We start from the raw sequence: 27,217 nt of genomic DNA on the forward strand, positions 1-27,217 counted from the left end.
TGTAAATTTTCTTTAGATTATGTTATTAGACACAGCTTTTCATTTTATAAAAAAATAATTGAATATTTACAACCAATAATCGAGATTTAGCTGGTTAATATAGAAAGAATATATTTTGTTAAGCTTCTATCATTTTAAATGCGTTGAAAGTTGAAACTCTCTTTTATTATCATTGAAAAATTTAACTAGTATTCTTCCATTAAATTATAAATGATGTATATTGGAAATTAATTATTAAATTAATTGTTATATATACATTTTTTCTTATATATTTTGAAATATAGTAATTTTCATCAGAACAGTCAAAAGTCAAAATTTTAAATGAGTAGAGTGTTTTGACCATTGCTAAAAGAAAAAAAAATGATAACTAAATCTTTGAAGATTTGTACTTAGATTAAAATAGATCTTTTAAAAAAATTAAACTGGTTCGGATAAGTCAGTCGCACCTACGCCCATACATCTTGTATAGAATGTATGTGGCTCAGATTTATACATATAGAAGTCAACTCCTCTAGAGATAATTTAACTTTTAATGGCTGCAACGACCGACTTTTTAGAACTGTATTCCATTTCAATTCGGAACTCTCCGTCTTTAGGATCAACAACGCCTACAGAAAGCAGGAATCATCGTTCATTAATCAATCCAAAGTTTAAATTAACAAAAACGTATTATTCAGTCATCACGTACCTATGTTTGCATATTCCGAAAATTTCGGTACATGCATGGCGTCGAGATCCAACTCACGCATAAAAGGTGGCACATTCATCGGTTGACTGCTTGAGGGATGAACTACTACATTTTCCGCTGCTATCTCAACTCCCACATCACCATCCTCGTCTTCGTCGCCAGCTTCATAAGTGGCTTCGAAGTCCTCTTCGCTGTCACAATTCATTCCTTCGTACACTACATGTCTATCATCCTCTATATCTAATTCATTTTGTATCCCTTCTGCCTCTACGGTTTCAAATTCAACATACAGCTCAATCTGTGGCTGTCGCATCTGAGTCTGTCGGTGATTTTGAAACATATTCTGCATACTCGATTCGTTAGTGATTAGCATGGTATCAAATTGTATTAGTCCACCAAAAACTACAACCGGATTTTGTTACAAAATTATTCTCACTCTCATTAACATACAGTTTTCCATACTTTGACAGAGACCGTTTTGAAGCTCCATAAACGTCATGGTGCATGGAATCACAAACAAAAACGAATTATGGCACACAAACCTCACTCCCTCATGAGTATTCCGTATTATCTCACCATTGCGATATATCACCACGTTTGCAATACCCTCTATTACACTACCAACACACTCAGAAGATGCTCAAAGCACAATCTCATTCGGAATGAAAGTGATACCGAGCTCGACCTTATCTAGAGGGAGCATTCAACATGCCCCCCACGTGCTGTGTGTCTCAGCCAACCATGGTTTGCCATGTGTCATCACGCCCCCCGCGTGCAGACTCACCACGCCCACCATGTGTTTGAAGCTTCACCCAATCACGCGTGGCTACGTGGTAGCATGCCCCTTACGTGCTGATCCACCATACCCCCACGTGCTACGTGGTTCATCCAACCACTCTCCGCCACGAGTCCTCTACATCCCCCACGTGGTGCTTTTAACGTGCTTCCTGCGTGTTGAACTAGTTATCTGACATGTCCACCCAAATATAAATACACTAAGTTTTCTCATTTCTAGCCAAAACACCATCCTTTTACTCCATAACCAAATTATTTAGCAGTTCCTTCTATTTTCCATCTAATATTAAAAAAATTCTATAAATCTCACCTACTTTTTTATACTATTAATTTCTTTTTTATTTTTTTATTCAACCATAAAAAATATATTTTTTAATTTTTTTCTATTTTTACCTCAAACAAATGCATCTTAAAAATCTATTCTATCCAAAATACACATTCTCATGGACTTATTTGTTACTTTAGTCAAAAAGAAATGAAAAAATTACAAAGAGCAAGAAGAGCTAGAAAAAACGAGAGAGAGAGAGAGAGAGAGAGAGAGAGAGAGAGATTTCATCTTCTGAAGTTCTGAGCTTTTTGCGTGTAGCAGCGGTTCCTGGGCACCGCATCACCGTGTCTCTGAGAAAAAACAGAGAGAGAAATAACACTCTCTCAGCTCAACTGTGCCCTCCTTTTTCTTCTCTTTGTTCTATTTATGTGCTTCACTTTACTTCTTTCTCGATCCATTTGACCCACCATAGCCATTAACACATGCACCTTCTCCCAGATCTCTGCTGCTGGTAGTTCCCTACCCCCATCAAATCCATATATTCGATCCAAACCTCTAATGTGTTCTTTAGCCTAACGTCTCTTCATGTGGGGTTTTCCCCCCTTTTTTTTAAGGGGAAAAAATATTGGTTGTCTCTAATTTTCTTCTTGATGTTGCTGGTTTTGTTTATTCTGAATTGGGGTTTTGGTTTGTTCGGAAATTTTTATTTTTTTTTTCAAAAAGAAAATAAATATGTAACATAATAAGCAAATGAAAATGCATAACATTTGTGAAATTTTAACCTCCTTTTGTTTGTCTGACAAAAAAAAATTCCAGATTTGGTGATCTTAGCAGAGTTGATGGACTGGACCTGTAAAGGTGATCAGAATTGGTATGATCAACATTTGCGCCTTGATTATAACATCCCTGTCAATTGAAGGCTCTGCTTGTTTCTTGAGTTGTTGCTTCTTATATAGTCCAGTTCAGTTTTGTGATATGAACTCCTCAGAAAGATTTTGAAGTGAGGTTTTTCTTGTTCTAAGTTATAGTGCATTACTGCATTATTGTATAGACATTGTGTACAGAAGAGTAAAAGCTATAGTCTCTACGAACTGAAAATAATATGGGTGGTATTTGCTCAAAGTCATGGAAAGCCACTGTGGATGGTGTAGCTGTAAATAATGCTCTTATTAGCGAAGGCTCGTCGTCGAGACATGCTAATGGCCATGTTAATAATGAGCCTGCAATGACTTATCAGTCTATTGGACTTCCTGCAAATAGTATAGATAGCAGCAATTCAAATGTTCCCCCACTTGTTGATGATGATGAGTTGGAAAAGCATGAAAGGGAATCATTTTCCTTTTCTGGAATGGAAAAGGTATCATATGGGTCCGGTGCAGATGATATCAACGACGGAATTCCTGCTCTATCTAGAGCTTTATCACATAAGTCCAGATCAGCCAAGTCCAAGCAGGCTGCTGCAAAGGTAGATTACTGACTTACCGCCCTCATATTTGATCTCTATTTCTTCTGTGTTTGGATTGGTTTATATTGTATTTCAAAGCTTGCAAACTATAATCGCAGTGCCAGAACAAGTGTTTGGCTAAAAGGTTATGTTGTATAAACATCAAGCAAAACCAAAACGTGCAAACTTTAATGCTGCCCCTGAAGAAGGAGAATGTGTATTATTTCTGGATTCAGCTTTAGTTGGATTGATCTTATTAAGTGGTGTTGTTAATGTACAAACCCCCTAGGCATGACATGGACGCTTGAATGATTCCATAGACACCAATGGAAATGGGTGCCTTGCTGTGGAATCAGGCAAGGAAAGAAACCAAGGTTCAGAAGGGAGTCGATTAGAACATGATCTTAGTAATTGTTTATGGAGTGTATGCTAAGGCACCTGTATGCATTTGAACTATGATACTTGATGGGAATTAACTCAAATGATTTGCATTAGATATGGAGGCTGCAATCCCTGGTTCTGATACCCAAACATTATTGTTGCCTTTGGAACATTCTATCTTCCTTGTTTGTTATCTTTGCCCTCTTTTTTCTTTTCATGTTTGGATCTTAAATATTGAATTTATGTAATATGGTTAGTTCTCTAGATATTAAGCAGTCTCTGTTTATGATATTAGAGACTGCCTAAAGATAACTGATTTGTAGAGAAGTGTTTACATCAGTTTTGCTTTATGTCATGGATTATATATGTGCCCTTCCCTTTAGATTGTGCTTTTGCCTTATCTCTTTCTACGTTACAGGTATCGGAAGTGAGTTCACTTTTGGGCAGAGCTGGTACAGCTGGGCTTGGCAAGGCGGTAGAAGTTTTGGATACGTTAGGTAGTAGTATGACAAGTTTGAATCTCAGTAGTGGTTTTACATCAGGCATGACAACAAAAGGAAATAAAATTTCAATTTTGGCCTTTGAAGTCGCAAATACAATTGTTAAGGGTGCCAACCTGATGCAATCTCTTTCAAAAGAGAACATTAGACATTTAAAAGAAGTTGTTCTGCCATCTGAAGGAGTGCAAAATTTGATATCCAAAGATATGGATGAACTCCTAAGAATTGCTGCAACAGACAAAAGGTAGATTATCAAGAATAGTTTGTTTCTTCTCTTAGATGCTCTCCAACTTTGATTTGGAGCTCACTTTCTTCAGCTACTATCTACACTTAAATGTGACTATTATATTGTAATGTTTTGGCAGAGAAGAATTGAAAATCTTTTCTGGTGAAGTTGTACGTTTTGGAAACCGTTGCAAAGATCCTCAGTGGCACAACCTTGATCGTTACTTTGAGATGTAATCCTTACTGAAATTATTTAGTCTTACCTTAACTTTTGCAATGTTTACCATTGTTTTAGTTATAATTTGCTTTCAATTTCTGATGTTTAGGTTAGGTTCAGAGCTTACACCACAAAGGCAATTGAAAGAGGAGGCAGAAATAGTGATGCAGCAACTAATGACACTTGTTCAATGTACAGCTGTGAGTACACCCATTATTATGGTTTGTCTAATGGTGTTTCTTTATCTAAAATGTTTACCCACTTAAGGTTTAGGTCTTTTACTTTAGTCTCTTTATCATGATGCCTTGTGGATAAAAGGTCAGCCTGTGCACAAGCATCCCATGTTACACAAGGTCTGGAGAAGAGCTGCACCCAAAGGGTGTAATGTAGGCAACCTAACCTGATAAATGCATTAGTGGTTGATTACACATCTTCGACCTTTAAATTAGAAAACACATTGGAACTGACATATCTTTTGTTTGTTTGTGTTTGAACATTTCTAGAAGTAGACAGGCTTGCCAGCTATGCCTTCGTTTGTGCTTTATCATTAGTTTGTTTTTCAGTTACGTGCTTTCTCAACTTTAATGTTCGAGTTAATACTCCGTAGCAGCTGTAGGCAAGTGTATCGAGGAAGATTTTTTTTTCCCTCCATAGAACCATCATGTTTGTTAGAAAAATGTGTCTTCATTTGGAAAATCTGCTGGGAGTTCTTTGCGCAAAATGATTGTTTCTACTTTCTAAGACTAAACCAATATCTTTATTTTGAATGCAGGAGTTATATCATGAATCGAATGCCTTGGACAGATTTGATCAAGATTACCGGCGCAAGCTTCAAGAAGAGGACAATTCAAATACCACACAAAGAGGTAAATGCAAGCCTGGACAAAATTATCATTAGTCAGTAGGTCCTATGTTCTTGTATCATGTATTAAAAATAGTTATTCTGTATAGAACCTTGTTACTTATGGCATGTTTTGAATGGAAACACAACACATCCTATAGGTGAATTTCCTGTACCAAATTATTTTTAAACAAAATACTATTAAAAAAATTCTATAGCACCCCCAAATAAAATCCTGCTTTGAACTATTGGAGCTCTTTTTTACAAGCACATATGAAACTTCCAAATATTTGTCTATAATAAAATGTAAGTAAGTGCTCAAATTTTCCGTCACAAAAACAATGTGTTGATCTCACAAAAATAACTGCAGATTCCTTTGATGAAAAAGAGGAACTCTGAAAATTCAGTCACAAAATCCATTTCTTCCAGAAATGTAGTGATGATAAAATGAATTCTGCAGAATGTGAGCAGTTTGCACTTATTGATTTTGCTAGAGAACCTCCACCACAACCTCACACCAGTTTTAAGTTTTCTACTCCTTGCTCTCATCAATTACCAAACCAATGTTGTTCATTAAGAGCCTGAAAGATCTTTCATTAAAATAGGGATAGAAAATCTAGTGTTAATTAGCAGGAAATGTTTTCCTTCTATTCCCCATAAACCATTTTATTGTAGTGAACAGAAAATTTGTACTGCTGTAAATAAATGTGTCTAGATGTCCAAATATCTGATGAAGTAAGTATTTTCAGTTTAAGAAATCATGTTATAAGTTATAACTATATTGTGCTTGTTACTATTACGAGAGTATTCTTATTTTTAGGTTATCAATATTTATCACATGTGTAGGAGACAGCCTTGCAATTTTAAGAGCAGAATTGAAGAGTCAAAAGAAGCATGTGAGGAATTTGAAGAAAAAATCACTGTGGTCCAGGATTTTGGAAGAGGTAAGAAAACTAGTATTTCCTGCTTCTTATGTTCAATTGTGATGGAAGCTTAAAGTCTAAAATAGAGATTGGCGATTTGTTTGTGTTGCACTGTCCTGCATTCTTTGAATTATGCTGTCTTCTTTTCATATTATTTTCTTTGGTAGTTTCATTTATCTTGGTGCTTCCCGTTGTGTAGTTTACTTATTTCTATTATGATAATTGTCATGTTCTATTAAAAAAAAAATCATCCATAGTCTTTTCAACCACTTTATATTGAGTATGTTTTATTTTTGTAGAAATATAAAATCTTATTGTGGTATCTTCAGGTAATGGAAAAGCTTGTAGACATTGTGCATTTTCTACATTTGGAGATACACGAAGCATTTGGCAGTGCTGGTATGCTTTCAAGAACTGCAAATAATTTATTACGATTAGCTTATTTATAATTATGCATTTATTTTTTGTACCCTGGTTAAGGATGATGGGGTGTGGGAGAATTTTTAACTTTTTCTTGTGCTTGTCCGTCTTTCATGACAAGCTGTAAGATCATCCTTTTGCTTTGTTAAGATGCCAGATTGAATAAATGTCTTTATATTTGTTGCCCTTTTTGACCTTGCAGACAATGATCAGCCAGTAGAAGAGTCTCCGGGCAACTCGATGAAGTTGGGGTCTGCTGGTCTTGCTTTGCATTATGCAAATATTATCACCCAAATTGATACTCTTGTGAGTTCCATAGTCTTACTTAATCATGCAGTCTATAATACTTTTAGTTGTCTTGGAAGTGCATTTATATCTATTTTATTGAATAGCAAATTCATTATTGCATAATGGTTCAATTATGAAAGGTGAAAACATCTTTATAATAGTAAAATAGTAACAGTCATTAATATAATTATAACAGTGATTAATATAATTCTATGTTTATTTTCAAAGAATAATCTAACTCGCAGTTGTTACAGCCACCAATGTTCACAATAGCAGCACAGATGTCTCTAAGATAATTGCAAGATGTTTGTGAAGGTAGCCCTGTGCTGACATTTCAATTTTCTCAGGTGTCTCGTTCGAGTTCCGTGCCTCCCAATACAAGGGATGCCTTATATCAAGGGCTACCACCTAATGTAAAATCGGCATTGCGATCAAGACTACAGTCATTTCAACTCAAGGAAGAGGTGCTTGTCCTATTGTTTTCTCTATTTCCTGTCTATTATGACCAAATTTTTAACTTTTAAGTCCATATTTGACATGAAGGAAACATTCTTGCAGCTTACAGTCCCACAAATCAAAGCTGAAATGGAGAAAACTTTGCAGTGGCTTGTGCCTATTGCTACCAATACAACAAAGTAAATTTGCCAGCCTTACTCAGTAATTCTTAAATATGCAAACACAATACAGTTGCTTAGCTTTATGATGTTATTCTACTCAAAATGAACTATTCAGTTTTCTTTGATTGTTAACAATTTGATATTAGATTTGCTTTAACCATATTTACCATTATCTTTTTTACACTCTCTTCTAGTGTTTCTAATTGCCCCCTTTCAATTCGATTTATACAGAGCTCATCATGGCTTTGGATGGGTTGGAGAATGGGCAAATACAGGGTAAGCATAGAAATCTTTGACTTATTTTCTCCATGATTAAGTTTCTGAACTCTTTACTTATCAAATTTGTCTAGGTCTGAGGTCAACCGCAAACCTGCGGGCCAGACGGACTTATTAAGAATCGAGACACTACACCATGCCGATAAGGACAAAGCAGAAGCTTACATTCTTGAACTTGTTGTCTGGCTCCATCATCTTGTCAGCCAAGTCAGAGCTGGTAATGGAGTTAGGTCTCCGGTCAAGTCTCCGATTCGTTCTCCAACGCAAAACACAGGACAATTATTTACACAGAAAGCCTGCTCCAATTCTCCCATATTAACAGTAGAAGATCAGCAAATGCTTAGAGACGTCGGCAAGAGAAAACTGACGCCAGGAATCAGCAAGAGTCAGGAATTCAGCACAGCCAAGACTAGGTTGAGTAAGCACCATAGGCTGAGCAAGAGTAGTAGTCATTCCCCAATAAGTGAAAGTAGTAGTAAGAATGATATATTCTCTTCTACTTCAACAAGGAGGCTACCTTCAATTCCTTTTATTGACTTTGACATTGATAGAATGAAGGCCTTGGATGTCATTGATAGGTTGGATACAATTAGGAGTTCATAGTTGCATGGCAAAATCTTTGATCCTAGAAAGTGAGGTAGCGGGAATGTTGGAATGAATTTAAGATCTTCAATATTATAATTACTTGTTCAAAGTTGGGTGCTGCCTCTGTTTGTTGATTTCAAGAGTGGGGTTGTGATGCAAGGCATGTTCTTTCTTGAGATTGCTGTATATGATTATGGGATCGGAACAAGGGGGGAGGGGGTCAAAGTTTTTTTCTTAATCAAATGTATATGTACAGATTTCATGATCATATAATAATTATAAATCAATGTTTTCTCTTCATATTCATCTTGCACTTATAAACCATAAGGGTATCTTTGTGAGTTAATTTTGAAGGAAAAGGAAGAGAAGGAAAGGGTTATTATTTCCTTCATTCTCACACACCCCCCTTAATTAGTTGAAGGTTTGCTACTTAGTTAAAATAAATTCTTCTAGACTTTGTACTTGCAAACTACAAATGTGTAACGGATAACAATATTCCTTGATTTATATCTGATGGAACAGAATGCATATGCTATGCTGATTTGTTCCTTTCTTAAGAAGCAAGGTTCCTCAGAATTTATAATGAAGAGGTTTTTGGCTCATTTTCTTGGATATGTAAATTCTATGTGTTGTGCATGGTTATGAAAGTGGGTGGTGTTAGATGTGAATGTGGGACAGTTTTTTTGAACTATGAAATGAAGAAAATGTACTGTCCAATTTGTGTGGGAGGAAAAATCGGAGGGTCCAATTTGTACTTTTATTTTATTTTTTTTATTTTGAAAACAAAAATCGGATGGTTCGGTTTGTGTGCTACAAATTTTTTTAATTTTTTTAAACGCAAATTGGACGGTCCGATTTGCTCTTGACACTATAACTACGTAAAGCAACAATATATTCCACAACTGCGTTCTACATTATTCTCTCTTCCATATCTAAATTAAAAAGTGGAGGTTTTTGGGTGAAAAGAATGAAGAATATATAATCTATCTTAAATAATTAATAAAAAAATCAATACATTTTACTAGATATGTCTTTAATTATTTATCAAAGAGAACCCTTTTTTTTTAACCATAATATATACATCGTCTCTAGAATGAATTGTCAATAGTATTTTGTGGGGGAAATTGACAAAAGAACCTATTGTCACAATATATGAAACTATTATGCGTTGTAAAATAGACTAAAACCTACCTACATACAAGGACGAATCTTTTCAATTTTTTTTAATTATTTGATAAAGTGTAATTTCTTATAAGTAGGACAAAAAAATATGTGACAGAATATATTAAATATTAAAAGATCATACCTTACCCAACAAACAAAGGAAAAAAATTGAGAGGATATACTCTTCTTACATACAAATTCCAACCAGTGTGTGTCTAAATTTCATTGGAGAAAGTGTCATGCATGTTCACTTGATCACTTGACGACAATTTAAGGAAGAATCACAGCAAGGGATAGCTCATCACTGAATCACTCACTTAGTGTATTTGCTATATTCAAATTTCTTCATTTGCAAGGTATTTGTACATTACTAGCTCTTAACAAGAACAATGTGCTGCGCCCACAGCTGAGAACCGGATACCAATAATGTCAATTCTTCCGTTGATTCGTTCGTTAACTTGATGGAGATCTTAGATCCTTCCAACAATTTTATTTAATTACTCTATTTTCCTGTAGGGGTGTGCATGGATCGGATGAAACCGGGTTTAATGTGACCCAGATTCGGCTCGAAATATATACTGGGCCTATTTGTTAGACCCGAACTCGACCCTAGACCCGATGAAACCTATACACTTTCGAACCACGATTATACCGGGTAAAAACCAGGCCATTAATATTACATTACTTTGAAACCTTATTATAAGCTAGCATGTGAAAATATCTAAATTTTTAAGACTTCAACCATTATTTGACATGGTAAAATTCACTTAGAAAAATATAACAAGAACCAACTCTTCTCTAAAATTGAAGCATAACCATAATCAATACTAATATTATCTAATAACACCAAATATTTAAATCAATACAAATAACACAATATTATGCATTTTAAACATAAAACATTAACTTATAGTCTTACAATAACACAAAATATTAAGGTTTACAATACTTAAATTCCACATAAGAATAACCATCATCCATCACTAATAACACAAAATATTAATTGTGTATGATGACTAGGCCGAGTTCGGGTGACCCGAGCTATGGCCCGGACCCAACCCGAAATAAAAACCGGGTCTATCTTTAAGACTTTTACCCGGCCCTAGATCCGGTAAAATCCCACCAAATTAGTCCTTAAAGTGTTCAGGGCCGGATCGGATCTTCGGGTCGAGCCATGCACACACCTATTTTTCTTAAATGTATAAGGCAAGTTAGCCTCTTTGCAAACACGTTATTCCAAATTTTTTTTTACCAAAGTATTCGGAGGGTTCCTGAACGGGTCGGATGTGCTGGATATACGGGGTGACAAAGGACCTGGATTCGAATCGCTGGTGTGAGGTTGGACCTCCCGGACTGATGTTGAAGGGAGAAGAAGGACGCTCGAGGATCTTCCGGATTGACGAAGTAGTGAGGGAGGAGCCACCTGCAAAAGAGACTTCGATACTCAAGTCAGAATCCATACAAGGTGGCAGAAAAAGTGAGGGTTAGATAACGTACCTTTGGGGAGGGGTAGGGCCCTTCCCTTATATAGTCTACACTAGGGCAAGTCCCACGGGAGAAGACCCACCTTCCAAAAAACTTCCTTCCCCAGCTATTAGGTGCCTCATGGGAGGGGTGGCGGTTCGGGTTGCCTCCTGGTTAATGTTCGGGTTTCGTGTTCCTGCAGGTTGGCCGGTCACTCGGGTCTGGAAAATGGACCAACTGGGCCGGGCCGAAACACAAAGATACGGAGACTCGAAACCACGACTTCTTAAGTAAATATGAAGAGACTATGCCATTTTGTTTCTTCATGCATCAATATATAGTATTGTTGTTTCTATCACTCTTAGTTATTTCTCGATTTTTACTTCATCTTTTATGAGTAACTAGAGTGAGATTTGCACAATAAACGAGGTGATAAATTAATGATAGTATATAGTATATTTTAATAAGTATTATATTATTTAAAAATTAATTAAAATATATATAAGTTAATATTAAATTTGATTTATTTTTTATTTAAAATATTTTATAATACAAAAAAATTTTTATATTGAAATTGTACAAATCTATATTTTTATTTGTTATTTTTATTTTCGTATTTGTTATAATTGATGGACTTAATCTTTTTATATGGTATTTATTCTCTTCTTTTTATTTTTAGTCGTTGTTGGAATTATTTCTTTTTTCTTCCTGTGGAGACATGATGTTTTTAAACGGTTCACTTGTATATATTTTCTGATCTATTGTCCTTTTTTATTCCATCTATGTGTATATGTTCTTTTATCTAAAGATATATCTTGGATTTGTTTAATTTTTTTTCTTAATTTCTTAATTTGTATGTTCTCTATGTTTGATGATATTAGTATTGGTGAAGTTAGTTCCTATAATTAATGAACAATATAAATGAGCAATAAAAATGATGCTTTGAATAAATAAAATTTTTGTTGTATTACCTATTTTATTTGTTGTAATAGGGGTTGAGTTTCATTATTTTTTGTCAAAACAAATGTCTTAGTAATAGCGTACTGTTGAAAGCTTAGTTAAAATCATTAATTTTGGCTTCAAATATAAGTGTGAAGTTGTATAAATTTTTTAATTAGAACGATGCTTTAGTATCATTGTTGTCTTGAAATGTAATTAGTTTTGAGGTAGTGCCCAATAATTTTTTTTGCTTTTCTATCAAATAGCACAAAAATTATTGTAACACTTTAATCTAAAATCTTTAATTTAATTTTTAATCTAAAATAATTATTGAGTTAGTAATTTATAATTTGATAAAAATTATTATGATAGGTATAATTTTATAGAATTTTTCATAATTTGAATCTATAATAATTTTTTATATTATAGCACAAAAACTTTATTTTTCATATTTTTTATGAGTTTTTTTTGACATTTACTTATTCTTCTTTTCATAATACATACAATTTTTTAAAGACATTTATCATAGTAAAAATAAAATTTTTTAAAATACTTATGGTGTGAAATATCTATAATATATTGAATAAGTTATTTTAATAAAAATAATTTAAATAAAATAAAATAAACATACCTATTTGATTCTTTGATTTAAATAGCATATTGAAATAAGTATAATTATAAGAATTTTAAAATATAATTATATATAAAATATTATAAAATAATAAAAAAAGTAAATATATTTTAAATAGTATGAAATTTGAATAGTTTATAACTTAAAATTTGTTATGATAATATTATTATGATACTTTTAATGTAGATGTTTATTATATTTAATTAATATTTTATATTTTTATTAAATAATAATATGTAATAAATTAATTTATTATGGGAGTTATGATTTTAATTTCAATTTTTTTAAAATATTTTACTAAAAATTGATTGATTAATTTTTAAATTTTATTAAATAATTAAAATTGATGATGTGATATATATTATTAAAAAAAATATAACTTAAATTTAATGTATAAAAAGTTAATATTAATTTTTATATAATAAAAATAGATTAATTTTTATATAATAAAATTAGATAGATAGATAGATTATGATAATTTTTCTCCAAGAATATCTATCAGTATTCAGTGGATCTGTGGATATATATATATGCTTCTGCTTTATTCATTGCATTGTAAACATCAAACGCAGAATACATATTATTCAACCGAGATACTAGGACAGTTTCATACATTAATAACATTCAAATGGAATTTTTTGATGTTACATGTCCCGTAAAACTATATCGATCTAACATGGTCCTGAATCCTGATGAGTACCGGGCCGAATTGACTGGTTTAATTAGGTTAATTGAAAATATATCATCAGATCAATTTAATTTAAGATAAAAATTTATTGATAGCGAACTAATAAAAAATTTTAAAAATTAGTAAAAAAATTAATTAATCATTTAAATTAATGAAAATTTTTAACAGTTAATTAATTTAAAATAACTAATCTTTTTTTAAAATATATTTTTTCTATATAAATATATTATTTTATTATATTGAATTTAATTTCTATTGAATCATTAATTCTCTAATTTTATTAATTCAATTATCAGTTTTGTTTTAAGAACCTTAATATCTATTTCATTTCACAACACCTCTAACTTCAAAAAGGGATAATATCGAAATAATTTTTAGTGTAGAGATGAAAATATTTGATCCTAGTTTAAATTACCTCGTTTTTTTTTTTAAGTAAAACTTAAATTCAAAATTTGTAGATAACAATAGAAAGTTGCCAAATTACATCAAAGTCTTCGGGAGAGTATGGATGAAAATGGAAGTATATATGCATGTACCTGGCTAAGAAACAATTAACATGCATGGTAGATATAATGTTGTAGTATTCAAACTTCATCACAAACAAGCTTTAGAGTATGAAAAGGAACAAACAAACAAACAAACAAATAATTGATATAGCAGAAAATGACACTACAGCTATTTAATTTATTTCCAAACGAATAATGACCTCCCTTCCTCAACATCATCATGCTTACGGACCACGACCTTTCATCACCAAAGAAGTATATATAACGTACCCATTCTAAAGTGTAACTTTTCCATACTTTAATTTTCTGAACCTAAGATAAAAGAAAAATAAATAATTTGTTTCATCTGTGTATTTATCTCATGTCTAATTATTAAGGTGGACAATAACCTAGTAATTATTTTTATAAAAAATTAACAATTAAAAATCGTTAAATAATAATTCAATAAAATATCAAATTATTTAAAGAATTTTGAATATCGACTTGACGAGAATATCGATGTAAGTGGGTCTTACAGCCAATTATTAAACAAGCCATAATGCAATGCAAGAGCAGCAGTTTTTCACTTTTCATTCACAGAACCACCACTCCCCAAACTACTATAAACCCACCAACCACCACACATTAAATACACATTCACACTCTTCACTGCTCCCTCTCTCTAACATAGATTGCAAGGAATGGAGCCTGTCGTCTCTGCTTCCACTTCAGCCACCAAGCCTCCTCCTGAAGTGCAGGCAGCGGAGGCAACTGCCACCATGCAACCTGCCCCACTGCGCAAGATCATGGCGGTGGCCAGCATCGCCGCCGGCATACAGTTCGGCTGGGCCCTACAACTCACACTACTCTCACCCTACGTCCAAATACTCGGAACTCCACACATGTGGGTCTCCTTCATCTGGTTCTGCGGCCCTGTCTCCGGCATCCTCGTCCAGCCCCTCGTCGGCTACCACAGTGACCGCTGCACCTCCCGCTTCGGCCCCCGCCGCCCGTTTATCGCCGCCGGAACCCTAGCCGTCACCTTCGCAGGCTTCTTAATCGCATTCTCTGCCGACATCGGCCACCTCCTCGGTGACGAACTAGTCGCCACCGGAGAGGAGCACAAAATCCGTCCGCGCACCATCGGCCTCGTCATCCTCGGCTTCTGGATCATTGACTTCGCCAACAACATGCTCCAAGGACCGTGCCGCGCTCTCCTGGCCGACCTCGCTGCGGGGAATCAAAGCAAAACGAAAACCGCGTACGCACTCTACACGCTCTTCATGGCGGTCGGAAACGTCCTGGGCTCCGCCGCCGGATCCTCCGGCGGGCTTTACAGAATCCTGCCTTTCACAACGACGAAAGCATGCCACGACGAGTGCGCGGACGTGAAAACGTGTTTTATGATCTCCGTGTTGCTATTGGTTGTTATTGTAACCGTCAACTTGATGTACGTGAAGGAAAAACAGTTAACGGTTTCCATTGGGAAAAGTGAAAAAGGCGGGATGAGAGAATTATTGGGTGCATTGCAGGGGCTTAAGAGGCCGATGCGGATCCTTTTATTGGTGACGTGTTTCAATTGGATTGCGTGGTTTCCGTTTTTTGAGTACAACACTGACTGGATGGGGGTTGAGGTGTACGGAGGGAAGGATAAGGAGCAGAGTGTGTATGATACTGGGGTCCGCGAGGGTGCCACCGGGATGATGGTGAATTCTATTGTGTCTGGTGGCGCGTCCTTGGGGATTGGTGTGTTGGCGCGTGGGCTTGGTGGCGAGAAGAGGCTATGGGGAGTTGTTAACTTCTTGCTAGCCGTTTGTTTGGCCATGACGGTGCCTATCTCCAAGATAGCCAAACATTTGCGGCGGTATGCGGTGGGTGCTGGCGGATCTCTGGAGCCTCTTCCGCCGTCTCGTGGCGTCAAGGCTGCTGCCTTAACTCTCTACGCCGTCCTTGGAATTCCTCTTGCTGTAAGTGGTTATTGCAATTTTAATTAGTAACAATTCCCATCTTCCATTGTCATGCACGCCACGCGCCAGCCATGCATGAAAAGAAGGCACGTAAACTTAAACTTCCCATCATTCTAATTCTTTTTTGTTTCATTTTGAAGGAAACAATATTAACATGTGAATTGAGAGAAAATTTATGGAATAAGGTTATGATGACATTTTCATTGTGAATTTTTAAATTGGTTAGCCAATTATATTATTTAATAATTTATAAGATGTTAGTTATTAAAAAAGTGAGTATTTAAATATTGAAAAAAAATTTTAAACGGTCTCCTATAATTACTTCAAAAGATAATAAGGTCCTTAATAAAAAAAATATTCTTTTTAGTCTTTAATTTTTATTTCTATGAAATTGAGTAATCTCTTTATTAATATTTTTTGTATTAACGGAATAAGCCTATATAATATGTTAAATTGTTGATTTATCCATTAAAAACTAACTAGAATTGACAAATTTTTTTATTGAGAGTCTCACTATCTTTTAAGAATAATTGTCAAAACTGTTTAATTTCTTTAATTATTTTTTTAAATATATCAGCAAAATTTACTGTATAAAATTAAGAAATATTAGTCATTTTTAAATTATTTTTGCTTATAAAAATTAAATAGGACAAGATTTTGTTGTTGGTGTATAAAAATTAAATGGAAGATATATTAGTGATTAACTATCACATAAGTATATTCTGAAAAAGAGATCATTGACAAAGCAGTCTCAAAAAGTTAAATATCAAAGGCCGAAAAGGGTATTTTTTTTAATCGATAGCCTCGTAGTCTTTCAAAAAAATTATCGGGTCGAAATGGGTATTCATTCTTAAATATTTGGTAACTAAAATTAGGTAAAAACAGCTTGGATTTGTTTCATTTAATATTTATTAATTATTACAACAATTAATGAATATTAAATAAGATAAATTCTAAATTTTTCTTTTGTCTTTCTAACATTACCGAAATGTTCAAACTAAAAAATAATGAGTTTAAGACTTAAACATTGCAAAATATATTTTTTATATAAATATATAATGAATATTTAAAAAAAAATGTGCACCAAATTTTGTCTAGTATCATAAATATAGATATAGACTATTGACAAATTTAGTAAGTTGTTTATGTTTGACCATATTTTTATAATATTTTAACATAGTATTATTGATTAACCATTTCGTAAGTTGTTGAAATAACTTTTTTTTTTTAACTTTACGTCCTCCTTTAATTTTTAAATTCCTACATCTTATTTCCTATAATTCCTTCATTATTTACCAATTTATGTTATTTCCAACTAAAAAAAGGATTAAAGTGCAAGGACTAAGTTTACCACTGAAATGCTAGCAAGTTAAATATCTATTTTTGAGAACTTGATTCATGTGCAAGATTTGGTAATAATAACCTAACTCATTATATGGTCGTGTTCAGATCACTTACTGCATACCCTTTGCTCTGGCATCTATATTCTCCACCAACGCAGGAGCAGGACAAGGTTTGATAATCATAACCACTTAAATCATTGAATTTGAAAAATTTTAATTACTATTGATTTGGGATTTACTATTAATAACGATCATGGTCTCATCCTAAAATGCATAACTTTTTTTGTTTATTTTTGTATCAAATATTCAGGTCTATCCCTGGCAGTTCTCAATCTTGCAGTTGTCATACCACAGGTCAGGATCAAATTTCAATTCATATGTTTTTTTCTCTTCCTTTCTAATTAATGATTCATTTCATGTCTAGAAGAATTGATTAATTAATCACATGCACATGTATACTTATATGTATACAGATGTTGATGTCTGCTGTTAGTGGACCATGGGACAAATTGTTTGGTGGCAGTAACCTGCCATCTTTCGTGGTTGGTTCCGTAGCGGCTGCAATCAGTGGCATATTGTCCATAACCTTGCTGCCCTCTCCGCCGCCGGACGTCAAGGCTGCAATCACCGGAGGAGGCTTTCATTAATTAATTAATCAATGCAACATTTTAGTTATCCATCTCATGTATAATTGGCAAAAAACAGAATGCTCTTTTAATTTAACTAAAGCTGTTTGCTTAATTAAGATCATTTAGGTTATCCAACCAGATGCTACAAGCAATTACCGATTTTGCTGTATCAACCATATCTATCAAATGATACGCATTAATAAAATGAAAGTTTGATGCGTGGCTGCACATAACCATAGCTTGTTCAAGACCCATCTAGCACTGCTCTGTTTTTTTTTTTTTTTAACACGGTGTTTTCAACCGCCAAATCAAAGATTAATTGGTGGCGGATCTAAACTACATTTAAGAATTTGTTGCTGGTCAATGGGTTGTTACATACACAAAACAAAATTCGAAACCTAGACACTTGCTTAAATAAACTAGTGAATTAATCACTAGACCAACCTAATTTAGTTCAACATTACCTTTTTTATTGTACAATAATAAGGTTCGTGATACGATCCACGAATCAAGAATTTTTTTAATAAAAAAAAGTCAAGTTTATTTTTTATAATGGAAAAAAAGACATTATGTATAATATATGTTTTTCTCAAAAATTTAATTATAATATTTATTTTTTGTCTAATTTAATCTTACTATTTACCAAAGGAATTTTCTAAGAATAATATAAATTGTAAAGTGCGTGATTGCTAAATATTTGATGATTAAATATATGAATTAAAATGCATGGTTATTAACTTATTATGGACCCGAGAGACGGAATGTATGGTTACAAAATAAGTAGATGAGTGATTTGTTCAATAATAATATTATTAGAAATAAGAGGTTAAATTAAAAAAAAAATAGTGTATTATTGAGTGCATATAAATAATATAATGTACAAAGATATATATAGGTGTTAGAAGAATCAAAATAATAAAAATATAATATTCTATAATAAATATACATATATGCTAAATAATGCTAATTGGTCTAATTGATTCGAATTATACTATAACATTCCTCTTCAAACTCAAGTGGGAGCTAAAGATACTATTTTGAATTTTGACACTAGAATCCGAAAAAGAGTAGAATGATGATGAGTTTTCGTGAAGATATCAAAATTTGATCTAGAGTCCTAACAGCTACGAGACGAACAACATCAATAAGAAGGCATTGTCAGACAAAATGACAATCAATCTTAATGTGTTTGACGCGTTCATGAAAAACATCATTATGAGCAATCTGAATAGCACTGCGATTGTCACAATAAACATTACTAGAAAAAAGATCAACATTGGAGTTAGTGAAAAACGTTGACTGAGTAGAAGGAATGAACTTAAATGAGGAGAACTTAAAAAACATACGATGCTCCCAGACTAAACATGACAAGATATACGAATACGTCTAGAAAGAAGATTTCAACAATGATAACCCTTATGTTCAGTTCCATAACCAAGGAAACAAGACATGCGAGCCCGAGGTTCAAGTTTATTATGTTTATGAGGCTAAGGAAGAATAAAACAGACACAACGAAAAATTCAAAGAGAATTGTAATATGAAGAAGTATGATAAAGACGCTCAAAGGGAGTAATGTTACCAAGGACAAAAGAAGGGAGTCTATTGATAACATGGACAACAGTATGAATTGCTTCACCCTATGTAGGACACGAAGAAGAAATAAGCAATGCACGAACAGAATCAAGAATGTGATGGTGTTTGCGTTTAGCCCGTCCATTTTATTAAGTGCATTTTTATTTTTCTTAGATGTGTTTGGATGAAAGGAAAATAAGAAGGAAAAAAATGTTATAAAAAGATAATTTTATCCTTATATTATAAAATATATTGAAAAAAGTAAAGGAATAATATTGGAAGTAGAGAGAGAATTAGTTTTCTCTCCATTTTCTTTCCACTCTTGGAGGAAAAAAATTGGTGGATCCCATCAATATTTTTCCATTCATTTTCCTTCCTCTCCCATTTCTCTCCTCAACCAAACAAAGGAAAATAACTATTTTCCTTCCAATTTCTTTCCCTTCCTTTTCTTTCCTCCCATTTTCACCTCAAACAAACACACCTTAAAGATTATGAAAAACTGAGTTTTAATCATAATGGCAAAGTTAATATAAATTTGAGATAACTCATGGCAATTAGTCATCAAATAAACCCAAGTAAAGCGTGAATAATTATCAATAAAAACTATAAAATAGCAAGCCCCTCCCATAGAAGTGATGTGAGTAGGCCCCAAACATCAAAGTGGATAAGATTAAAAGGAGAGCAAGTAAGAGGTGAATTATTGTGAAAAGATAAATCAGATTGTTTGACAAGAAATGCAATTAAAAGACTCATTATTAACCTGACTCGAAACACCTTTATACACAAGAGAACGCAATTTTTCTAAAGAGTTGTGGGCAAGATGGTAATGCCACAAGTGAAGGATAGATGGAAAAAGATAGCACAAAGATTTGACACAAGAATATGAAGATTCTCGAGCTCAAATAATCTTCCGACCTTACGTCCAGTCCTAATGATCTATCTCATCTCACGATCCTGCACACGACAACCAGAAATAGAAAAATTGACATCAAAATCGAGTTCAACAAGTTGACCAACAGAGATAAGATTAAAGTTTAATTTTGAAATAAAATAAGTATCAGAGAGATTAAGTTCAGACTGTGAAATAAAATCCTTATGTGTTGGATATAAGAGAAAACCAACAGCAATGTTGACAGAATGTGCATTTGTGGTGGTAGACAAAGATGAAAAAGGATGATGTAAAAGAGACATGTGATTAAAGCAATCCAAAATCAAAATACCATTTAGAATTATCTAGAAGAGTGAAAAGAGTAGTAGAAGTATTAGTAGAAAATGAGAGAAGTAGCTTAAGAAGATATTCAATGTTGGACGGAGAGACAAAAGGTGGTTTGAGAGAAGTAGAGTTGGTGGAGTCAGTAATAGCAGCAGCAACAATAGAAGCTGGCACATTCTTATTAGTGTAGTTAGAACGGGAATGATATTTGTGTTGATATGAATATTGTGGGCGAGTAAGACAGGTGGTAATCAAGTGTCCCAAGAGCTTGCAATAATGACAGAAGAGTGTTGGACAATTAGAGCCAACGTAACACTTCTGTTTACATTTTCGACATTCAATAGAATGACAGTCTGAGAAGAGGTACCCAAAATAGTTACAATTGCGACAGAATGTACTCTTTTTGTCTATGGCAGCAAAAACATCTTATTTTTTTATGATAGTAGATACAAAGACGAGAAAAGAGAAGAAGCTGCAAAATCGGGACAGAAATAAAAAAAATGGATGACAGAATCGAAAAGAGCTCACCAAAAAATAAGGGGTCCCACTGACTGCCACGTCAGCAAAAGGATGACATGTAGTAATAAACGAGTAGTGGAGGAGAAAGACACATGGACGAGTGACTGGGTGTGCGGGTCGAACCAATGGATCATAACAGGCGACACACGAGGTTGGGAAGCGAGTTGGTAGGAGTCACTTATGCACGACACGTGTGAAGCTCCTAGATTGTTGATCGTTGCCGAAGATCTAACGATTCTGGAAGCGTTTGGATAGAGAAAAATGTTGAGCGGACATGGGCCTTGCATAGGCACGTCCGGCAGTTTTCAATGACTGGGCTGTTCTCTGTGTACTCATAATAGTGAGACGAAGACGATGGTATGGCCGATGACAGAAGAAAATTTCGGAAAGTGGAGAGTGAAAACAGGGACAGAATATTAACTATGAACTAATTTTTATGGAAAGAGAAAGAAACCTATGCTCTTGATACCATGTTAAAAATAAGAGATTAAACTGGAGAAAATATAGTGTATTATTGAGTGCATTTAAATAATATAATATACAAAGATATATATAGGTTCTAGAAGAATCAAAACAATAAAAACATAATATCCTATAATAAATATACAGACATGCTAAATAATGCTAATTGATCTAATTGATCTTATTTATATTCTAATAAATATAAAATGATAATATCAAAAAAACAAAAAAAATAAAAATTTATCTTATTTAATATTTATTAAAAAATACTAAATAAAATAAATTTTAATTATTTTTAGTTAATTTATAGTTACCAACTATTTCCGAATATAATACATATGAGAGGAGAAAGTCTGCTAATTATTTGGTGGTTAAAAAGTGTCTCATTATTTGAAATACTTTCGGTACATCAAATCAAATAAATAATTACTATCGAATAACAGTGGAATTTCATGGTATATTTGTATAGCCGGTTTTTAATTTAAATTAAAAAATTATTATTTATATATGAATTAAATTTTGATATTCTTTTAGTATAAAAATACGTATTTTATTTACTTAAGTCCAGTTTGGATAAATAACTTAAATAAGTTTTTTTGAAAAATAAATTTAAAATATAAGGACTTTTATTAAAAGCAGCTTATAAATAAGTTATTTTGTGTTTAATTTTTTAGTTATAAAAGTACTTATTTTAAAGTTGTAACGTTTGGATAAATAACGCAAAAGATAAATTTTTTTTATAAAAGAGAATGAATATTAAAATAACCATAATAACAAATATTTTCCAATATTGAATGTTGATTTTACATAATCTAATCACTAATATTATGTATGATATGGTAGGTGAAAATAAAAAATAAATATAAAATGTGTGTCAATGTATATTTTATTGCTGTTTTTTATTTTTTATTTTTACTCTTATTAGAACTCTCTTCTCCTTTATTGAGGTCAAGAACTTGTTATAATTAACTATGAAAATAATAATAAGCTATAAAATTACATATGAAAAAAATAAAATTAAAACTGAAATTTCATACCACACTTGAATACAAATTTAATAATAAAAAATAGTGATAAAATGATAAAAAAAATACTTAGAAGGAATATATGCAGTAAGTTGTTCAGATGTAATATTGTCTGAAAATGTGGTGGAGGATCAATACTTCCATCAGATGTTTTATTACGTAAAAATAATGAGACTTGAAACATTGCGTGAGAATGATGGTGGAAGGCCAGTGCTTCTAGCAGACCTTGTGTGAAAATGGTGATGAAGGGTCAGTATTTTTCATAGAGTCAAGAAGGAAAGTAGATTTTTTTTGTTTTAAAATTAATTTTTTTTAAGTAAGTGGTAAGTCATATATTTCTACTTCTTTAAAAAGCTGCAAATTAACTTTTTGAGAAGTTAAAAGCTTCTTTTAAAATAGTGCCAAACACATAGACGGTGATTTTTTATAATCCAAAAATAAAAAAAAGTAGCTTCTGCTACTTCCCAAACGGACTCTTAATACTACATCAATAAAAAAATTATTTTATATATTAATCATGTAAATTATCATTTAAAAAAATAGATATAATTATATGATTATATAAAATATTTTATATTATCAATTTATATCAAAATTAACCTCTGTATATATACTAAAAAGTTTTATAGGTATCTAAATACGAACTTTATTGCATTAATTATATTGAATTGTTACATTATTCGCGCTTCAAATTTTTTTTTTAAAAAGTTATATATTGACACATTAGATATATTATCAGAATTGAGACTAAATTAACCTCATTCAACCTTTAAAAATTAGCTCCTAAGGAGAGATATTTTACATTTATAAATAATTTATAATTTAAAAAAATATAGATAGACAATGAAAATATTAAATAATGTGAACAATTGATATATCGGATGTTCAATTTAATAAATATGCGCATGGTTATTCTAATATTAATACGATTTAAGTAAATAATTTAAAGATATAATGTATTTTTATTTTATTAGTGATCGTTCATATTGTTTAAAAAAATTATTAGTTACTTAGCATAATCCATAATTTTATAGCATAAAAAAAAGTCTATAGCATTCCGGTTCTGTGAAGATTTTCCAAACAAAAGGACTAAAAGGTAGTCTACACTCTACCTTGTGTGACTTGTGCTGATGATGTAAGCCTTGGCCAAATTAATTAAGAGTGTGGTCCAAAATTAAATTTACCCTGAAATTGTCAACTCTCTCGTTAGCCGACTTTGAATAATGTTGGTAATTGATAATCAACCCAGTGATTAAGCTGTAGATTTTACGTCTTCCTTAAGCTTTAGTCTAATTTCCACTCGCCTAATATACCAGCAGTACCTTTTATTTCAAATTATTGAAAAAGAACTTAAGAGATATCTTAAAGATATACTTAATTTGGCGTATTAGGCTAGAAAATATGCATGTGAAATATTGGTGTATGCCTACACACAAGTGGGAACATATTACCATCAGTTTATGGTCCATTGGCTTGGTTGGTCCCGCTTGTAATCAGAACTGAAACTTCAAAGAGATCAACAACAATTTTGCCTAACTCAACTCAGACTGGAACTTGAGTGATGTTAAAGTGTGGAGTTCAAATGGAACTTGTATGATGTTAACGACATCCCCACATGTCCTTTAACTCTAACTGAATTCAAAGCAATTCACTAACGCCCTTGCAACTCCATTCAAACATGAAAATAACAACTAGTAACTACAAAACAAACAAATCATTATTTGCGAGAGCCACTGAAAATGACACCACTAATTAAATATGAAACCTTAGTCAGACTAGAACGTGCACTCAGTCTATATTGGCGACACATATTTGAGTGCATATAAAATCCATGCATATCTCCACTCCTAACATTTATTTGGCTCTTTTCCCAAGTTCAAACTTCAAACCATTTATCATTCATGCACACTCAGAAGTTGAGTGAGCAATTTTTGGAAACAAAAACTTTATGTACCAATTTTTAGGAGTAATAGAATAAACCTTTTATAAATGGAGTCTGTCAGTGCCACCAAACTTCATCCTCCTCATGCGGAGGAAGCTCCGGTTGCTCCACCGACTGATCAGCTGTCTAGCCCTCTAAGTAAGATCATCACCGTGGCGACCCTCGCCGTAGGCATACAATTCGTGTGGGCCCTACAGCTCACCATACTCACACCCTACGTCCAAATACTCGGAACCCCTCACATGTGGGTTTCCTTCATCTGGCTCTGCGGCCCTATCTCCGGCATCATCGTCCAGCCCCTCGTTGGTTTCTATAGCGACCGCTGCACCTCCCGCTTCGGCCCCCGCCGCCCCTTCATTATCGCTGGAACCCTATCCGTTGTCTTCGCCTCCTTCCTCATCGGCTACGCTGCAGACCTAGGCCATTTCCTTGGTAACTCCGACGAAGCCAACCTCCGCCCTCGCACCATTGCCGTTTTCATCGTCGGCTTCTGGATCATCGACTTCGCCAACAACCTCCTCCAGGGACCGTGCCGCGCCTTCATCGCCGACCTCGCCGCCGGAGACCACAGCAAGACCAGAACCGGCTACGCCTTCTACACGCTCTTCACAGCCGCCGGGAACATCCTCGGCTCCGCAGCGGGATCCTCCGGCGGAATCCACCGAGTGCTACCGTTCACAAAAACGGCATCATGTGACGAGTACTGTGCGGACGTGAAGACGTGCTTCCTCTTCGCCGTTGCGATTCAGCTAGTGCTGGTAACTGTTACTGTTACGTACGTTAAGGAAAAACCGTTACGAATAACGGGTTCAGTTGGAAATGGCGGGAAGGGAGGGATTGGGGAATTATTCGGTGCTTTGCGGGAACTCAAAAGACCAATGTGGATCCTATTGTTGGTGACGTGTTTCAATTGGTTCGCGTGGTTTCCGTTTTTACTGTACAACACTGATTGGATGGGGGTTGAAGTGTACGGTGCGCAGGATAAGAAGGAGAGGGTGTACACTATGGGGGTGCACGCGGGTGCGTTGGGAATGATGTTGAATTCCATTGTGGCGGGTGCCGCGTGCTCGCGGTTTGTTTGGCCATGACGGTGGCGGTTTCTAAGATGGCCGAGCATTCTCGGCGGTATACGGTGGCTCATGATGGGGTTCGGGAGCCACTGCCGCCTCCTGCGGGAGTCAAGGCAGCTGCGTTGACTCTTTACTCCTTTCTTGGACTCCCATTCGCGGTAACTAACTAACTAACTACTAATTTCGTATATTCTGCATCTAAATTCTTTTTAAAAAGAAAAAAAAATTAACAAAAGAATATTTACTAAAATTAAATGAAGATATGTTGTGTTGCTTTGCCATGTGCTTAATTCTTTAACAATCTTATCACTTTAACAGTCCCCTATCCAATAATAGAAACAATTTAATACAGTACAAAGTAGAATTAATTTTCGTTGGCATCAAATTGAGCTCTCTTTTTTTCAACTGACATGTACAAATCTATTAGCCTTTTACTTAAAACAATAATAATACTAACATCTTACTTTAATTAATTATTTATTGATTTGTTTCAGATTACTTGTAGCATACCCTATACTCTAGCATCTATATTCTCCAGCGCAGCAGGGGCAGGCCAAGGTACGTTCAAAGTTCATACCCAGTAAAACTAATTAATTAATTACTAAGTTGAGATCGCTCAGGTAGAGTAAAATATGTAATTAATTAACGAGTTTTAAATTTGTTGTTGTTTGATCACAATATTCAGGGCTATCCCTTGCAATTCTGAATCTTGCAGTTGTGATACCACAGGTTAGAATTTCACTTGACATGTTTAAAACAATAAAACTTGATTAGAGGCAAAACTTGATTATGATTATGATTATTGATGACAGATGGTGATGTCTGTGGTTAGCGGACCGTTTGATAAACTTTTTGGTGGTAACTTGCCATCGTTTGTGTTGGGTGCTGTGGCAGCTGCAATCAGTGGAATACTATCATTGTTTTTCCTTCCTTCTCCCCCGCCTGATTTCACCAAAGCTGCTGCAACCTCCACCCCTGCTGCCTTCCATTAATCACCAAACAACAGAGTTTGAATACCATGATCATGATGAATTGGTGGGATGTTATATCCTTCTGCTATTGGTGCTTTCTGTAGATTTCTAGTATTATTGGCTGATCATGATGATGAGGATGATACAGAGTGAAAGTTACATTTTCTATATATATATATATCCTCAAAGTGGAGAGATTCATGGATCTTGTTCAACCATACACATACAGTAATAATGCCTTGTTGATCATGCATGCACCAGTCACAATTCACAGATAAGACTCAACATTGTATTTCTTTATCGCCAAGAGGAATTACTAAAAAGAGAAAGTAAAATACCATTGTAGGAAGGGGGTAAAAAGATATATTTTTATTTATTTGATTTATTTTAGAAGTGAAATGATGACATGGAAAAATCCAAATTGAAAATTGTCATCCTAAGTTGCTTTAATTTTTAGTCTTCCCTTCTCTTGCGTCGGATCATTAATCTAATTACAAAATGTGAAACTGATTATAAATAAAATTAATTATTAAATGTGACAGAAAAGTAGTGAAACTTTTAATAGAGAGAAACACAAGTTAGGAAGCATTTTTAGTGGGAAAAAAAAAGACTTGAATAAGAGAAATTCATACTTTTAATGAAAACCCACAAACTTAGACATGTCA

General features: G+C 33.7%; 2 protein-coding genes and 1 pseudogene across 3 annotated transcripts; all 3 read left to right on the top strand.

The window, feature by feature from the left end:
- The first annotated feature begins 1,958 nt into the window (after positions 1–1,958).
- Positions 1,959–8,768, top strand: LOC107467842 (protein PSK SIMULATOR 1). Of its 2 annotated transcripts, none has more exons than XM_016087053.3 (13): positions 1,959–2,262; positions 2,568–3,216; positions 3,995–4,320; positions 4,442–4,534; positions 4,628–4,718; positions 5,291–5,384; positions 6,206–6,303; positions 6,612–6,681; positions 6,905–7,008; positions 7,338–7,454; positions 7,534–7,625; positions 7,839–7,883; positions 7,958–8,768. In XM_016087053.3, the coding sequence occupies exons 2-13, from the start codon at positions 2,854–2,856 to the stop codon at positions 8,484–8,486; spliced, it is 2,022 nt and encodes a 673-aa protein (XP_015942539.1). In that variant the 5' UTR covers positions 1,959–2,262; positions 2,568–2,853; the 3' UTR covers positions 8,487–8,768. The 2 variants fall into 2 exon arrangements, with proteins under 2 accessions (XP_015942539.1, XP_015942540.1); XM_016087054.3 differs by having other exon boundaries at positions 1,960–2,262; positions 7,549–7,625.
- A 5,737-nt stretch (positions 8,769–14,505) lies between these two features.
- Positions 14,506–17,932, top strand: LOC107467870 (sucrose transport protein SUC5). The gene is made up of 4 exons (XM_016087089.3): positions 14,506–15,806; positions 17,256–17,319; positions 17,460–17,503; positions 17,623–17,932. Exons 1-4 carry the CDS (start codon positions 14,541–14,543, stop codon positions 17,794–17,796), a joined length of 1,548 nt encoding a protein of 515 aa, XP_015942575.1. The 5' UTR covers positions 14,506–14,540; the 3' UTR covers positions 17,797–17,932.
- Positions 17,933–24,427: 6,495 nt separating this feature from the next.
- LOC107467871 (sucrose transport protein SUC2-like) lies at positions 24,428–26,980 on the top strand (annotated as a pseudogene).
- Positions 26,981–27,217: the final 237 nt, after the last annotated feature.

The sequence above is a fragment of the Arachis duranensis genome, chromosome 9, assembly GCF_000817695.3.
Source record: "Arachis duranensis cultivar V14167 chromosome 9, aradu.V14167.gnm2.J7QH, whole genome shotgun sequence".
Taxonomy (NCBI): domain Eukaryota; kingdom Viridiplantae; phylum Streptophyta; class Magnoliopsida; order Fabales; family Fabaceae; genus Arachis; species Arachis duranensis.

Excerpts from the sequence above, each read along its gene's own strand:
- LOC107467842 (XM_016087053.3), top strand. The coding sequence starts at position 2,854 with ATGGGTGGTATTTGCTCAAAGTCATGGAAAGCCACTGTGGATGGTGTA. Across the intron at positions 7,009-7,337 it reads TCACCCAAATTGATACTCTT|GTGTCTCGTTCGAGTTCCGT; the intron begins GTGAGTTCCATA and ends CAATTTTCTCAG. Across the intron at positions 7,455-7,533 it reads CATTTCAACTCAAGGAAGAG|GAAACATTCTTGCAGCTTAC; the intron begins GTGCTTGTCCTA and ends TTTGACATGAAG.
- LOC107467870 (XM_016087089.3), top strand. The coding sequence starts at position 14,541 with ATGGAGCCTGTCGTCTCTGCTTCCACTTCAGCCACCAAGCCTCCTCCT. Across the intron at positions 17,320-17,459 it reads CAACGCAGGAGCAGGACAAG|GTCTATCCCTGGCAGTTCTC; the intron begins GTTTGATAATCA and ends TCAAATATTCAG. Across the intron at positions 17,504-17,622 it reads TTGCAGTTGTCATACCACAG|ATGTTGATGTCTGCTGTTAG; the intron begins GTCAGGATCAAA and ends ATATGTATACAG.